We start from the raw sequence: 17628 nt of genomic DNA, 5'->3' as shown, positions 1-17628 counted from the left end.
CCTACATACTCCAAATGCCCTCTGGGTTCAGACCACTGCGTGCACCAAAACCTCATTATTGTCATCAGCTCACCATGAAAACACACACAGACTTAGACAGGGACAGCTTATACCCACCGAATAATGTAGAATGATTGTGCTTATGTCAGACAGCTAAAATTATCTGACGAAGAGTGATGACAGTGACTAGGTTTGCAAAAACACTTTAAGAGACCGACCACACAATCATAGCGCACCTTCTGTTATGTTTGTACATGAAGACAGACGTGAAAAAGGTCTTTTCCGGTTTCCTGTGGAAAGTGGCCAGGGAAAGGAAACTACCGTTTATAGTGAGGACACAAACACTCAACGAAGTGTGCTTGAATTGGCAGTTTGTTCCTGAACACTGTTGGCTTAATTAGACCATTAGGCCGATCCTGGGCAAAAACAAAAAGCGCATAAAAGACTGAAAGAATGAAAGAGACTGAGACTTGAGAGAGCATATAGCCTTTTTTGTCAACTACATGGAGACAGGATGAGATTCAACAATTGTCTCTCCAACACACACGCATACACACAAACCACACTGAGCTGAGCTCTGGGCTTTGATCACTCACATGCAGAATGACTCCTTTCTCCAGCAGGCTCTGTTTTTTGGCAGTCATCACAAAGTAGTGCGTGTCATCCTTGTAGTAGACAATGTTTTCCAGGTCAATACCTATACAAAGACAGAGAGAAAGACGTATTGTCACATACCAAACACAAATCATTTTCCTTATTGCTATAGCTGGCTGTCATCATTAGAGCAGAAATTACACGTCTCAGAGCACATAACCAAAGCCCTGGGGACATCGTCATGTCAGCAATAAACTGTGGCAGGCTTGGCAAGTATTTTAATTGGACGAGCTGACAAATTCAGAACTGTCATCCAAGGACTGATTATTAGTTACTTTTTACCTTTCTTTTACCAAAACACCCCTTGGTATCCACTCCCTCCATGAACTACATGAAGTACTTATAATTCCAACATTTTATGCTGTATCCTGAGGTGTTTCATCATACAGTTACCTCAAGAACATAAACTGCCTGACGCAATGTAGTACAATAAAGCTGTGACAGACCTGTTGCTTCTCTGAGGTCTTGAAAGAACTTCTGGTTGAAGATGAAGGCCACCCCGCTGATCTCCTCAACTTTTGCCTCCGCTGTCGTGTTCCTGTTGATGAAGTTAGCGGTGATGGCAATGGCAAGCTTGCCCCGGAACTCCTTACGCCGAAACCCTGGGGAAAGTTACAAGAGGATGAGGAAGCAGACGTGACCTCATGGTTGGCAATGATCGCGCACAGACCTGAACTGTGACACCATAAATCCAAAAACATTCCCAAACAAGGGAGTTAACCCTCAAATTGCAGAACAAGGTTTTCAACATGTAAAACCCAACAAATGCATAATGTATGCTATAAATGCAACCAGATGTTCTGCATCACGACAACGTAAACAGCTTTCTAGTTTTTCAAGCTGTGCGTTTGTAGTTCATAGTTATCCCAGAGGGAGCCTGCTGCTTCCCATCCTTGATGCAGCGGTCAGTAGTACAGAGAGGGGTCATGGAACTCTAATCCGCAGGGGCCTGTGTGGCTGTGTGTGAGGCCCCGACACTCATAGAGGAAACAGACAGCCAACTTAACAATTCCTAGTGTGCTCTGCTGGGAGAGCAGTCAGAAATACTACGCTGCAGCCAGCCAGCCAGCCACACACACACACACACACACACAGATACACACACACACACACACACACACAGATATACACATATGCTCATTCATACGCGAGGAACGGAGTGAGGTCAGGTCCCCGACCACAGCTGTACACAAGTGAGATCATAATTGTTCTGACTATCCTCCAAGTCCGCTTAAGAAAGAAAGAAACAAATTGTGCTGTTTTGCGTTGTCTTGTTGAGTCAACTTAAAAACCGCATTACTAATGCATTTCTCCCAGTCAGTACATGCAGACTTGCCTGGTAGCGTGTTTCTCCTTCCATCTGCTCCAATAATGACATCGAACTCCAGCTCATTGACAGGGTGTGTCCTGGGGTGGACCTCAGCCCTCCAACCAATCCCTAAGAAAACACAGCATGTGTAATCAGACAGAAATGCATCAACAGAGCTAGCTGACAGATAGTTCTCTGACGAAACACACGTTGAGTTTCCATTCATTTTTCTTCAGCTTGTCCGGCAGCAGCTTAACTCTTACTTTCAGTCTCTTGATCTTCAGGGGGCTCAATGAGGCCCTTAAACTCGGCATTGACATGGATCTCTATGCCCAGCAGGAGAGCCACTTTGAGCAGCATTAGCTGAAGCTGACGAATACCTACAATCCAATAAAGAGATGGAGAGAACACTTGAATGACATCAGAGCTGCTAAACCCACAGGCAAATGTGTCATATACAGTATCAGTTGTGTAAACAAAATTAGTCATGTGTACTCACTGATATGATCGATAGCACCAGCACAGAACTTTCCATAGAACTTCTTTGCCCCGAGGCCCCTGAGGTCCTGAATGGTGAAGGGCCAGAGGTGCAGCACATTATTCCTAGAGAAGGCATCTCTCTTCTCCAGCAGCACCACTTTGGCCCCCAGGAAAGCCAGCTCGATGGCTGTACGTAAGCCGCATGGTCCTGCACCAATGATCAGACACTAAATACAGAGAGACGCAGATATTATAGACAAGCTATGAGAAATATATTGACCAATACACGTGAAAAACCAAGTCATGTAAAGTCACTGCCCATCTTTCATTGCAACCCACTTATTGAGACTCCCACGCTAGCACAAAACCTCCTGCAATGCAGCTCTCTAACACACTTTTAGTTGTATTTTGGGAGGGTTGCACTTCTAATTTGTGATGACATCAAGCTCTTGCTTCTTGAGTTTGAATGCAATCAATCAATCAATGTCAATGAATTGCTCTGGACAAAGGCATCTGCCAAATAATACGAGGTAAATAATGGGATACACCACATGAAGAGAAAAAAAAACAAAAAAAAGAAATCGATGAAGCCCATAGTTGATGAGCTAAGATAAGCAAAGATAAGGAACTACAACATAACACAAAATAAGATGAGCTAAAAGGTAACATAACTGAAGCTAAGGTACCATAACATAAATTAACATATGTTAAACGAAGCTAAATTAAGATAATCCAGAACTGCATTCATCCTAAAGGAAATTTTACTAGTTGGTTAACTTCCGTGAACTTTATTTGTAGAGCATAGTTCAAATCTGAACTTGTCTTCCAAACCAACAGTTGTCAATTCAACTCTTCAGCAAAAAATAATAATACAGCCTCAGCACATATTTGGGGGTCAGCTCAGTATACACAGTAAACCAGAGGAGGTGACAAATCAAATTCAAACAGTGAACTGAAGTGAACGGTGTCCACAACAAAAGACTCCCTATAGTGTCCTTTCATATAAAGCGAGCATCAGTTAAATTCCTTGACACTGAGGTCAGATTTTAGATCTCAGTGAACTGAAGCCACCAACAAGCAAAGCCACCTTTACATTAATCATACAGTTTGTAATGTTCCAGGCTTACCTTTGAGTTGGCACATGCACGGCCTTTCTTGTACTCCTTCTGGCTAGCCCTCTTATCTAACTTTACCCAGAGTGCCTTGGCCTTCCAGTAGTTGAGTTTGGACTTGAGCTTGTGGTAGAAGATCCTGGACTCGATGGGCTTGACTTCCAGGTGGTCGCACAGCTCCTGGAAGGCCTTGAGCGTGCCCTTACACGTGGTTGCCTGGACAAAGTTGTCGAACAGGACATGGGACCGGTTCACCCCATCTCCTCCAGTAGCCCCGGCGCCTCCATCCCCCATGGTCCAGACTCACACAGGGCTGTAAGGGCCCTCACCCCCCCCCGGTCAGGGGTCTCTGGGTCCAGCCCCAGTCCTGGAACACGCTCTCTCTGGTTGAGGGCTCTTAACTTCCAGCCTCAGTCATCTTCATTCTGCCAGTGAGAGGGAGAGAAATAAAACATTACCACATGTTGAAATCGGACAGAAAAGCAAACTTACAAGATTACAGCTTTCGAATACTCAAGTAATATCAACGCTGTCCAAGCCAACATAAACATAAACTTTAATTAGAGGCAAGGAACCCAGTTGATACTTGCCTCATTTGGCTCCCTTTGTAAGGAATGGGCCCGGATCTTCTAACTAGACAATCATACATATAACGGCTGGTGGGACAAGCAATTACGGCACCAATTGAGAATAGAGGCGAGGTCATTTAAGGTCTCGCAGTCCATTTTCTGCAGAGACATAACCTCAAACAACCTCTAATCTGTCGAGGAATGAGGCCGCCGGACACAGGAAGGGCACTGAGCCCGCACGAAGCCAAACAGGAAACACACAGGGCACAAGTGAGTAGACACATCTGTGTGGCACAAATCACTCCAGACAGACTCCAGACACAGGAAATAGCCAGTTCATAACAAAAACACTAAGAAACAAAACACAATCCTAGTCATTCAAAAAAAAATATCTGGCAATGGACCGTACCAACCAATCACTATACATGCCCCCTGGGTTGCTACTGTATAGCTTCCTGTGTAAATACAGAGTAAACCTTCGCTGTTGTTTTACCTATGTCTTGCAGCAGTCCAACTTTATGTGTTCTGCCTTTTCACCCCAAGGGGGACAAGATCATTCATGTTGTTTGGTGTCTGTGGCTCAGCTGTCATGGCTGGAATGTCCTGATGGGCTCTCTGTCTTTAACTCTGACTGTATTTAGCAGCATGAGCAGTCTTTAAAGGGTCAGCATTACAAAGTATAAAAGGAAGATAATGGAGAAGAAGAGGATGAAAGTAATGCCGAAAGTATGCCGGAAAGCGCTATGACAGAAGTGGTAATTATGACTGAGGGGGAAAAAATGTGTTTTGATCTTTTTGCTGGATAATACGTTTTCAGCCATGCAGTGGCCCTGGTTTGCATTAGCTACCGAGGGCAATAATGCAGAAACTTGGTTTACCTGTTAAGAGGGGTGGTGATGGCGCATAGATAAGATGCTTGCCTTTGGCGTGGGAGACCTGGGTCCGATTCCCATTGTGAGACATCTACCATTGTGTCCCTGAGCAAGACACTTAACCCCTTGTTGCTCCAGAGGCGTGCGACTTCTGACATGTATAGCAATTGTAAGTCGCTTTGGATAAAAGCGTAAATGTAACAATGGCTCAGCAGATGGGATAGTCATTCATTCAACATGTAAAAAAACTCTCCCAAGAATAAGAGTCAGCTAGGAAAAGAAAAAATATTAAATCAGTAGGTAGAGAAACACGCATGTTTACATATCTTATTATGATATGCAGCTACTGCCGGGAGACTGTTAAAAAGACTAACAACAGGGGAGAGAAAGTTGCTGACCAGCCCCTCCAAAGCTCACTAATAATATGTTATTGTCTCAGTTGTTGTACAGAGTAAACAATGAAGATGTAACATGTTAATTAGCTTCACAAGAGCTGGTATTACTTTTGGACAGAGCCAGTCTAGCCGTTTCCCCCGGTTTCCAGCCTTTACACTAAGCTAAGTTTCATATTTACCGTACAGCCATCTAACCCTTGTCAAACTATTCCTTTAATATTATACAGTGTGTGTATGGAAAAGACTTTCCTTTCCTTTTAATTTACAGTACAGAATATTGTAAGACATCATCATAAATTATGTTTGGACTTAATCTTTGCTCTAAGGACAGCCACCAATCAGGTGAGGAAGACAGGACACAGCAACTGAAATCCTGAGGAACACACATGAATAATTACACTGTGAGCCACTTTCTCTGTAAAAACTTGAGCTTTGTACTCCACTGTCCAGGATGCTGAACTAGTTCATAAAAACCTATGTAGTCCCAGTCCCAGTGGCAAAGATGAAAGGGAGGCAGGTACAGAGGTCAGCTGGCCTCCTTTACACAACCTGCCAACTCCTCCTGCAGTGAAAACAGCAGGCTCTGGGTTTGGCTCTGCCTCAGTCAGTCAGGATCAGGGCTGAAGGGTACAGTGCCAGCACAGACAGAAATGGCCTCTTCCAACACAAGCATTTAGCTTAGCTGCTGGACCATTTCAATGTGAGTGAGCTGCATGAATGCCTCAACTGTCTATCACCTCAAAGAAATGTAAAAATAAAACAATCTGTAAGCTCCATCCGCACCTGCAGCAGTTGTGGTTACACACACACACACACACACACACACGATAAACCATCTGTGACAGACCCCTCTGTAATACAATTTTAGGAGTTTATATGCAAAATTAACATTAATCCCAATGACAGTTAAGATCAGACAGCATTAAAAGAACAAAACTGATTGACTGGGTGTCATAGGAAACAGCCAATGAGCATTACAAATGACTCAATCGATGGTCCTTAATTCACCAGTCAATAATAATGACTGTGGGATCCAAAATACGAGAGTACATAAACGTCACTCAGATATTAATCAGGCATCTGAAGCCTGTTCCTGTTTACCTCCACAGGGACTCAGGATGCTGTGGTTGATTGCAGAGCAGACTGAGATGCAGTCAGGCTTGCAGTTTCTTTAGTGTGTAGTAAGTGCTGGGGGCCTGTGATAGCATGCTGCAAATACACAAGGATAAAAGACAGTTTCAAGGTTAATTTCAACACAGAAATGGGCCACTGTGCTGGTGCCAGATTCTCAGTAGCTGTGTTCCTAGTGTGTGGCTTTACATCCATGCAGTGTGCAATGGAAAAGAACAATCCATGAGAGTTATGGTGCAACAAGTGCTGCATCAAATGAGTTGGTTAAGTGCAACTACAGTGACGCTGCTTGGTTGGTAATTGTTGTCTGACAGAGACTAAAAATGGTTAGCTTGGGAGAGTAGACATAATAGGTCACTATTCCTTTTAAAACATTTTTGGAGTGATACAGTGGAATACAAATACGATTTTAGAGCAGTGAGCCTAAATATCATGGGTACACCTCACAGGAAGAGCTGAAAAAAAAAATAATAATTTATTTTCATTACTGATTAGTCTGTTGATTAATCTTGGGCCAATAAAGATTTGTATACAATTTCCAAAGGCCCAAGTTGACATATTCGAGTAGCTTGTTTTTGACTCAATCAATATCAACAGATATTCGTATTTGTGAAGCTGGAACCAGATCATTTTAAAACAATAACTTAAATGATTAATGGATTATCAAATTAGTGTCCTTCATTTTCTATCTATTGATTGACTAGGAGTTGATCTACTTATGGGTGAGAGCCCGTTGCTGCTTTTACGAGGCCTCATATGTGGTGGTTTCTCTGAGTCTATATGACATCAACAGACAAACTGTAATCTCATCCACCCCAAAAAGCCTGACAGGAACATCTTAAAGTCTGGCTCTGAATTCTTCCACTCTGCTCTTTGACCCTACTTTTAGTTTTCAACTTGACAGAAGGCAAGCATTCATCACTACGCAGACTGGTCTACGAGGCAGCGTAAAGTAAAGCAGTTCATTTTAAACTCTGCGTTCAAAGCTTCATGAGACCCATAGTGAAAAAGAAGGCACATCAAACCGAACAGGAACGTGGGAGGACGATCTCAGAGGGCCAATAATTCACTTCAGGGTGAAATAAAATCTGTTTTGCGAGAACTAACTTCAGTCTCTTGTTGTGCTACTCTCCCCATTCATAGCGTGGACGAAAGTGATTCCCTCTGTGGGCTTTCCATTTTACTTTAAGGACACGCGCGGTTTATGGCGATCAAAAAGCCAAGCAAGGGAGTTGAGAAGACACTAACCTTTATGACAGAAATCTGAGAAAGCTAGCAGTAAACATCTAACACATTTTGAGCTCTTTGAAGAAAATGGGGGTGCAACTACTGACTGACATACTGTGTCACAGTGTGTGTGTGTGTGTGTGTGTGTGTGTGCGTGCATGTGCGAGATGTCAAAAGATGCGACAGCTTAAGCAACTCTGCTGTGACATGCTACACTGACCTTAATGACTATAATAAACCTGGCCTATAATTTGAATAATAGTAGCCTCCTGCAGAGATCCATATGCCAAACCAAGTTGCAACGTGACACTAAGGGAGGGAAAATCTTTATGAAAAAGTCAACTATTTCCAATGTCCTTCGTTTTTTAAGTGGATAATAAAAAGAGGGAAAATCTAAACAACTTTGACTCAACATGCACTCAAATTCCCCAGACATCAGGGTGAGATGCAGGATTTCACACATTCACACAAGAATTACACACATGCATGCAAACCCTTGCACACACAGCCCCCCTTCCCCGAGTATACATATACACACACACACACACACACACACACACACACACACGTTTGTAGGAACATCTTGTTGACATAAAAGCATTACCTAGCTCTTAACCTTAACCTTGACTTAATTCTAACCTGAATCCTAAAACCAAGTCTTAACCCTCAGAAAGCGGCTCTACTTGTGGGGATCTCAATTTTTGTCCCCACGGTGACGGAAGTCCCCTTCTGTTAGTGTGCATTCATGTTGAAGTTCCCACTGGGATATAAAAACATGAAACACACACACATAAAGCATGCCTGTGCCTTTTTCTGGTTGCATTACATCATCCTCTAATCTAAAAATATAGCCAAAGATTAGGTTAGTAAGCTACATGTTTGACAGCATTGTATTTACACTGTCACTACCAACAGAAATAAATAACAGAATATAAAAAGTAAATTAATAACATTGTAAGTTAAATTATTGTAAATTAAAAATGTATCAAAACATGTAGTGGCTTTTATGTTTTGCTTTGTTGTTGTTTGCTGGTTTGGTCATTGAGGAAAAACTATCTGGGAATGGCAAATTATTCCATGTTTTTATTTTGCCTTCTGCATCTAATTTAATTTTCATTCCAGGATCAAAGCCACAGACCTACAAAAACATAAAAGCAACAGAGAATAGACAAAAATATCCAAAACATGTCATTGTCTTTGTCAAAGTAACAGAGAACAGAATACCGAGGTGAAAAAGAGGAGTTTGGTGGTGTGGTGCTCTCTTTCTGTGGAAATAATCAGTAAACAAGTAAATTGCATCCCACTGAGTAACTGTGATGACTGGGGCTGACTGTAAGCTTGTGTCTCTGTCAGTGCGTATCCTAAAATAGCATTTAGTCCTCCGTCAGTCTCCAGCTCTGGGGGTGACTGATGCTCAGGGGACACCCTGGGGATGAAAGTAATATCCCAACCCGTCTTCTCCTCCTCATCCATCCATCAGGAGACTTGACACTAGGGCTGAAACGATTCATCGATTAAATTCTTTGCATCGATGCTTCATTTAATCCACAGAACTATATAGCGTTACAGCGTTATACTGTTTTGAACGGACATTTATTACTGTCGCACTTCGCGCTTACGCTGTGTGTACATGACGTGACTATGATGGCGCGGTTGGTAAAGTGGAGAAAGAGAGAGAAAATAGTGAGAGACGAAGAAGAAAGTGTCCAAAGTATGGGATTATTTCAAGCTAAAAGAAAACAACAACTCTGTCCACCATAAAAACGAAACTTATGTCGCCTACTGCAACAGCACGACGGCACCTGATCAGAAAGCAACCGGTTTTCTGCCAGCGGACCACAGACACGGCAACAGTAACAGCAACTTTAGCATTTAACTGAAACCATGATTGATTCTTGAGTTGAAGGCTAGCAAAAGTAAGGCGCAGTCCTCAGCTGTAAATGTACACACGTGCGTTTGTTGTTCTCCGTCTGGTGAAAGGACTAATAAATATCTATTGTCTATCAATGTACACAACTGATCCCGTTACGGCGGGGCGCATCGGCGCCAAGCAAAAGTACTTCTTAAACAATGCATCGATGAAATAATCTGTAGAAGCTTTGAGTACTAAAATCATTGTTAGCTGCAGCCCTACTTGACACAGAGTAGGAGGGAGAGTGCAGGATGCAACGTGATCTTTCTCCCTGAGCAGTGGATAAATTCACAATGATGGATGTACAAGCAGAAGATTTAGTTCATCGAGCTTGTAGCAGACCACACTGGATTTACTAGTTCTATCTCTATATAATAGCTTTAGGATTTGACAGTTTTTCCCTGTTTGCCTTAGGACAACTGCTGTTTAGTCTTTGTTCTTTAGAGTTAATAATCAGCTTACCATCCATTTTGTCTTGTACTCAATATGAAAGTCACTGTACTGTAGATAGCTTTATTACAGTTTGACTATAATTACAGAAAAATGCAGCAGCAGGTGTGGTCTATTCAGGGGCAGCCTGCAGGCAGTAAATAGATCATACTGACAACAAAATTAGTTCTCCATTATATTACTTGGGCTAGTAATTAGGAAAAGTTCACAACCATCATTATGTAAATGAAAAGAGAAAAATGGTAGGTTAATTTTTTTAGAAGCTATTCTTGCTTCTTTTTAAGCAAGCTCTCCATTTTGGGAAATCATTAGTTTTCTGGAGAGTTACACTATAGCCAGGAGATGATTAGCTGTCTTTAGCATCCAGACTGGAAAAGGGGGGTGGGGACACACACACACAAATGTCCATAAAACTTTAACTTTAGTTTTTGTACAGAATAAAGAAACAAGATAAAACATGTTAATTGTTGAGCTTTAGAGTACTTTTACCTTTGGAACAAGCCAGGCCAGCTGTTTCCCCCTGCTGCCAGTCTGTGTTGCTAAGCTAAGCTAACCAGCTCCTGGCTGGACTTAAATGTACAGTGATAGGAGTAGCATCAACCTTCTTATCCAACTCTCAGCAAAAAAAAAGCAGATCAACCCTAAACCGATAAAATCTACCAAATAAATAATGGCACACATTCAATCAATGAAATGTTATTCTTAAAAAATTCTTCAAAAAACAATTACATTTAACTGGTGTATTAAGCAAAAATCCTAACCTTGTGTTGGGTTCAAGAATCTCAAATGTGAGACTCTTCTGTGTCTTATGTTGTAAACTGCATATGCGGGTAAGTAACCCAATTATGATATGAAGTCTAAATCATATTATACACAATAATTCCAAAGTCCCACATTGACTCGCTGGTCACATGGTGATGCATCCAACTAGAATTTTTGAGAGGGTGTGTGTGTGTGTCTGCCCTGTGCATAGCTGTGCATAATAATTAAGGTGCAAGCAAGGTGCAGGAAACAAGTCCAATCATAACACTGGGCCGTTTTCCCACATACATGCCTGAGATTTCTTCAAGCTTTTCTTTTATTCCTATTTCAAAAGGACAGAAGCCTTGTCAGGGATGCTCATCATTACTGCGTCTGCCTGTAAACCGTAGCTATAAATATAAGAAGGGTATTCAGAGCCTCAGGCCTGAAAGGTATTATCCAGAGTCAAGTCTATAAACACCAGTGTAGAGAGTGTGTTTTTCTAAACCAGCAGATCAAAACTGGTAGGAAAATAATTCCCTGAAATGACAGTAGTAATAATAATAATAATAATGATTATCCCATGTGTGTCAACAGAATGATAATACACGCAAAGCTTAAGTCAACAAGGTGAATGAATAGCTGTGTTACGCTCTTTGATATCTGATATTGTACAGATATATTCATTATGCAAACCACTCTGCTCATTTCTGCTCTTCAAATAGAGGGTGTCAGCCTACAGGAATGGAGACAGTTTTATGTCCATTCACATCAGCAGACAAAGCATCAGAGCTCGCAGGGTACACAGACATTTGTTGACTGAAACTCATCTGGCTTCCGACAGAGGCAGTCTCCAAACCATCTGGCTTTTGAATCACATGTGCTCCTGACAGTCAGGTTGTGCTGTGCAGCTGAGCACTTCATGTTAGCTCCCACCACTGGTACAGATTTTCACCAACTCCAGCAACAGATCAGCCTGTGAACCAATAAACCTATGACTTCCATGTTGTCCTGTCTTAAATGTCGAACAGAATGACACATTAATACTCAGCGCAGTGGAAAAACATCCTGTTCTATGTCACATTCATCATGTCTCTGGTGTCTTGGGACTCAGTGAACCGAGATTTACGTACGATTTTAAGTACAACATGTGCATGCAGCATCCTCTGTTTGTGCCGGCTTCATCACCGTTATCTTCTCTCCCTTTCCTGTCTGACCACTGTAAGCTCAGAGTAAAGCATAAATGCCCCTTCAAATGGATCTTCAGTATTGTTTAATACAGCGAGGCTATTTGAATATGCAGTACAAGTATTTGATGCCATTTTTATCTGAATTCTTTCTATCTAACAAGAACCTTACAGGTTTCTGTGAAGGAAATGGTTCATCTGGATATTTATGTGCTTTACTGTGTCGTACATAAACAGTGGTAAATAGTGGTTTTCACTACGTTCCTTTTAACTAGAGTTAAACTAAAATAGAACAACTAAGAAGCCACTTGCTTGACCACTGTTACAAGTCCCAGTGTGCTCAGTAGTGCTGCCAAGGCAGCCCTCAATACTGCCCTAAAAAGAGAGGTCTTAACTGAATCTGAGCCCCATTACATTTCTGAATCTACTAGCCTATATTAGACCCTTTCCAACCATGACAGGGGATTTCAAATGGATTGGTTTCAAAGTGCAAAATAGCCCAGCCAATGAAAAAATGAGCTTCAAATCTCTCTCTGAGACGACTCAGGGGAATATTTACTAACGACAAAAGGGTCTCTCTTATGAAATTCATATCAGCTTTGGGAGAGTCTGAGCCTGTGCCCAGACTGCTCGCTCATGGGTGTCAAACATGGTCGATTAGAGCTGCCTGCCAGCACTTGCCGCAGCTATTTGATTTAGGAAACCTCTCAAATCCCAACTCGAATGCCACTTCTCCCACCTTCATGCCTTTCGTAACAAGAGTACAGCAGCCACCGCAGCTATGCAGTCATAAACCACAAGAGGGATGGAGGAAAAATGCAAAAATAACACTGTAAAGCACAGCTATTAATGGCACTGCTCATAAAAAATCTTCATGGATTTTACCATTTGCTTATCTCCTCATTTGTATATTTCACACCAGTGTGCGTAGTGACACAGAGGCATGATACTCACATACTCAGATCCATCCCTTCCAGCGAACTAGGAAGTGTAACCCGAGAGCAGTAGACAAACACAGTCACCACAGACTAGCCTCCAAGGCTTAGTCATGACTGTTGTGGAATGGAGGCATTCAGGAGAGAAGCAGAGGATGCCTCCGACTGCCTACAGGACCAGTTCAACTGATGTTTTTATGTAACACAAGAGACATCAGATGTAAATTGTAAATCTGAATAATCAAAAGATGGATAGGAATTAGGCTTAAAGTACATCCAACATTATCATATACGCCAATCAGAGTGGTTCAATTTTTTTCCTGACAAGCCAAACATCTTAACTTGATCCTTTTCTCTCTCTGTGTGTTCAGACATGAAGGATGATGGGCAGGAATATAAACAGCTGGGCCAAGACATAAAAAGTAGCCTTCGAGGCCTCATAACTAGATCACACATTTAATACACGAAGGCTAACCCGTGGCATTTCTTATTCTGGCAGGCCATGGGAAACTACAGTACAACTCTGTCGCTCTCATTTCTTCCCCATATTAATTACAAAGCTAATAGTTAAGCTTCTGGGAGGCTACGCAAACAGCCAGAATTCCACTTCTTTGTGGAGGGCTGCTGAATCCACCCAGGCAGGCTGGAAATTAGCAAAGGAAGAATGCAAAATGATATTCCTGCTACTGGCATTGTGTGATTTCTTGCCAGGGTTGACTGCACTTAGAGGGTGAAATTTTGTAGTTATGATATTATTGATTTATGGGTGCGGGATATTCACACACAAGGTGTTAGCCAATGTCAACATGCAGAAAAGACAGAAAAGAAAATGCATTACAAAAACAACAATATCATAGTTGTAGTCTGCCACTTCGACCTGGACCTTTTCAATTTATTCTTTCCAGATTTACCAACATCAGTGCCTCATTTGAAATCCTTTTATGATCAATATCATCTGAGAAGACCAAAGAAACCAATGGCTGCTTGCAAAGCCCTGATGGGACACAGTGACACAGAGCCAGCACAAGCCGTAATCCTGCCATACCCACGTTTGCTTTCTCTAATCTCAGTGTGTGGGCGTGCGGCTGTGAGCAGCTCAGATGGTAAACAAGTTGCGGGACGTGTGGGGATTGTAAAATGAGGGAATCAGCAGAATGAGCTACCGACCCTCTCTGCATCAACACTGACTGGACAACACCCCTAGCCAGACCTGCAGATGCACTGACCTTTCTCCAGGGAGCAAGCGATCCTGAGGGCCCCAGTTAAACTTGAGAACTAGGTTATATTCTCACTGAATATACTACTACAGTGAACACCAGGATACCTAATAGGTCGACTGTAAACTGAGGACTGTGGAGAGCAGATATGCAGATATCAGCTGAGCCAAGACCTACCCTGCTTGGTATTTGAGGTTTAGCCAGTGAGTGCATAAACACAGTATTCAGTGTTGGCTTTCGCTCGGGCGGAATCAGAAATATCACTTACATTACTGCTGCATTTGACCAACTCTTTAATTCGCTGTTTAGTGGCATTACTAAGCAATGATTTAAAGAGTAAATGCATAGTATTTCTTTTAAGAGGGAAAAAAGGTTACACTTCTGTTAAATATTAAGTAACACCTGTTTTTAAGCTATGAATACCTGAGAAAACTCCAAAAAGCTTGTTTCCCCATCTGCAAGTCAAACCCACGAGAAAAAAATGCCCAATGTAAAGTAGTTAAATAAAGTCTAGATAGCACACATATGCACATCAAACAGACAGCAGAGAGAGAATATGTAAGTGGCTTTCTTCCCAGCTTCACGTTGCTCAATCATTTCATCTCCCCCGTGCCAGTTCCACTAAATCGTCCAGCACACCCAGGAGCAGAGGAAGGTCGGCCTTCATGTGTGAACTGTGCAGAGCTGCAGGCTGATCCAGTAGGAAGGTAACTGAACACCCACACAGAGCCATGAAGCATGATGATAGCTTTACAGAAGAAAGCATGAAAACAGATTCCTCACAAATTACACTCTAATCCCCGTCACATACTACAAGATGCAGGCGGTAGTCTGATCAAGTGTTTGACAGGTGCAGCACAGATTACATTTTAAACAGTGGATGAAAACTTTAGTGCTTGGCTATAAGTCATGATTCAATAAATAAACAGAAGTGACGGAGTGGGAATGGATTAACTGGAAAGGAGGGGGAGGAGACACACCATAGAAGCAGAGTCCCAATGAATTAATTCCAATGTGAGGAGTCACACTGGGAAGTCACAAGCTTTAAAAATGGCTGTAGGTAAAGTTTATTTTGCTATCGTAGACCCAACTGACTAATGATGGAGTCAGAGCTACATTTAATTTAAACAAAACACTCTTTTTCAAAAACATTTTTGCGCTTTATTTCCTATGCCTTAGAAACTTTCAAAGATTTTCTTGGTGCACGCCTACCTTGTCTCCATTTGGACATAACGCTTTCAGCCTGAATTGTAAAAGCAAACACTTTATCAGGTTTGGTACCATCCAGCCTGTGCAACCCTACTATGGCCAGGGACACTGCCAGAAATACTCATCAGAAAGATGAACTGCAGTTCGTCAAGCAATCGCTCTGTACTTTTATTTTTCTTTTCTTGTTATACAGGTTAAACCAACACAATAATCTGCGTCAGCTCTAGAGGTGTTGGGAGTAGGGCTGCTCGATAAAAATCACACAGAGTGGAGCAGAGCAGGTGACAAATGACCTCCTCGAGTTGACGACAACTTGTTATGTTGATTACGCTGAAATTCAACCGTGGTGTTCTGTCAGGAGGTGCAGTTTCTTAAACCAAAAGCAAGTAAGAAAACTATAAATCCGGTAACATACTAGCTTTACTAATAAAGCAAGGCTTAACACACCTGGTTTAGTATAAGTATAAATAATTTTTAAGCCATGAGTAGGGGTTTAAAAGTCCACTTACCGCTAGGCTAACTTATGAACTGTAACTTAAAATTCTGTAGGCTTATACAGATGAATAGCAAGTTGTAGCAGTTACAACCCCGTCATCTTGGCTTGAGCTGAACTAAGCATGTAACTGGCTGAGAGGGAGTGTGGACTTTTAGGGAGGGGCGGGGCCGCCACTGTAACAGAGAGGGTGCACTGGATTTATAACAAAATGAGTGTCATTGCAAAACGGCACGCGGCACAATAATCATCTTATCTTGATTAACTTGTTTTTATAATCGTTCATAATCAAAATCGTGATTAAAATTTGATTAATTACACAGCCCTAGTTGAGAGTTTATTTTTTAACTTGGACAGGACCGGGCAGGCTATTTCATCCTGCCTCTACTTGATGCTAAGCTAGGCTAATCACATCCTGACTCCAGGTCTGTACAGATATTGGATTGATACTGATCTTCTCATCTGACTCACACAGAGAAAGGAAATAAATGTATTTCTCAAAATGTTGAACTAGTCCTTCATCGACCATCCACAAGGAAAACTCCTTTCACCTAGTGGTTGGGAAAGTGGTTTAGACAGCTACTGTAGCATAACTCCAATTAGATTTCCATACTGATATTAAAGCTGGGCAATAAATCTATATTTTCAACAGGGCTGGGCAATACGGCCAAAAATGTTATAACGATAAAAACATTTCATATCATTCGATAATTATCTTGATAAATGTCAAATCATTATTTTTTCAGGATTAAAGGCTAATTTTTGCCCCAGAATGAAAATTGAACGGCCAGATGGTTAAACTATACTTTATACTATACTGACAAACACTTGATGAAAAAATTCGATTTTTAGCTCTATTTTTCAGTCCCTTTTCCTCAACAAAATAAACATCTGAACAGAAAAATTAAGTGCTAATTCGTTTGTGATTCTAATGAATTAAATCAAATATTTGGATAACACTTGTTATATTGTTATTAATTATACTGCAATAATTATCATTATCGTTTTATTGCCCAGCCCTAATTTTCAATTAATTTAAATTTATGGTTTAGTTAAAAAAAATTGATTTTCACTTTAACTTGGTTAATTCCAATACTTTCCACTGTTTGTATTTAAACTCAGTGACTGAACAACAGCTGAAAGCAGCAGCATGACTCTGTGTGGGCACACAGAGCGGAGCAGAGGAGAGAGAGATGAAGTCAAAGTTATTCGAGTTGACAACAACTCGTTACGTAACACTTAAATTCAACCGTGGTGTTCTGTCAGGAGATGCAGTCACTTAAACCAATGGTAAGTAAGAAAAAGTATTTAAATATGTCATTTGTCTATGAGCAGAGGACATGTCTGGCTAATTTATGCAGAGCAAAACATAGGCTTGAGCTAATAATGGTGGCAATAATGGCAAAAAAACTATTGTTTTGCCCATGATCCTTGACAGCTTGCTGAAGTTTCCCTTCCCCCGAGTCACTCACAAGTTTGATGCTGCATTTTATTACAGATGATTGGACTCTGCAAAGTGTCTGCACCCAAACAACTAACAAAAATATACCTGAATAGTTCCTTTGTCTTTTGTAACTTGTTTTTAAGAAAGAAAATCGTAAGTCATGGAAGGTTTTATCTTTAGGCCATATCGCCCAGCCCTAAGGAAGTGCAGTCAATTTGAAAGCGCACTGAACGTGTGCTTCAATGAGATGTTGTTAAAGCCAAGGGGTAAAAGGGCAACTATGGTCGAAGC

The 17628-nt window shown here is 41.5% G+C and overlaps 1 protein-coding gene across 12 annotated transcripts in view; it reads right to left on the bottom strand.

The window, feature by feature from the left end:
* The window catches only part of mical3a (microtubule associated monooxygenase, calponin and LIM domain containing 3a), a 96694-nt gene that overhangs the window by 46442 nt on the left and 32624 nt on the right, over nt 1-17628 (bottom strand). For 10 of the 12 annotated variants that reach the window (XM_046038016.1, XM_046038019.1, XM_046038017.1 and 7 more), the window contains exons 2-7: nt 3571-3980; nt 2463-2670; nt 2227-2343; nt 1991-2092; nt 1101-1256; nt 597-697 (exon numbers count right to left, since the gene is read on the bottom strand). In XM_046038016.1, coding sequence (XP_045893972.1) covers nt 597-697; nt 1101-1256; nt 1991-2092; nt 2227-2343; nt 2463-2670; nt 3571-3849 — 963 coding nt within the window. In that variant the 5' untranslated portion in view covers nt 3850-3980. Of the gene's footprint in view, nt 1-596; nt 698-1100; nt 1257-1990; nt 2093-2226; nt 2344-2462; nt 2671-3570; nt 3981-6492; nt 6601-17628 lie in introns of all 12 variants that reach the window. The other 2 variants (XM_046038025.1, XM_046038015.1) reach the window with 1 other exon arrangement.

Source organism: Micropterus dolomieu, linkage group LG22 (genome assembly GCF_021292245.1).
Source record: "Micropterus dolomieu isolate WLL.071019.BEF.003 ecotype Adirondacks linkage group LG22, ASM2129224v1, whole genome shotgun sequence".
Taxonomy (NCBI): domain Eukaryota; kingdom Metazoa; phylum Chordata; class Actinopteri; order Centrarchiformes; family Centrarchidae; genus Micropterus; species Micropterus dolomieu.
Note: the sequence above shows the minus strand (reverse complement) of the source record. Positions and strands in the feature narration are given on the sequence as shown.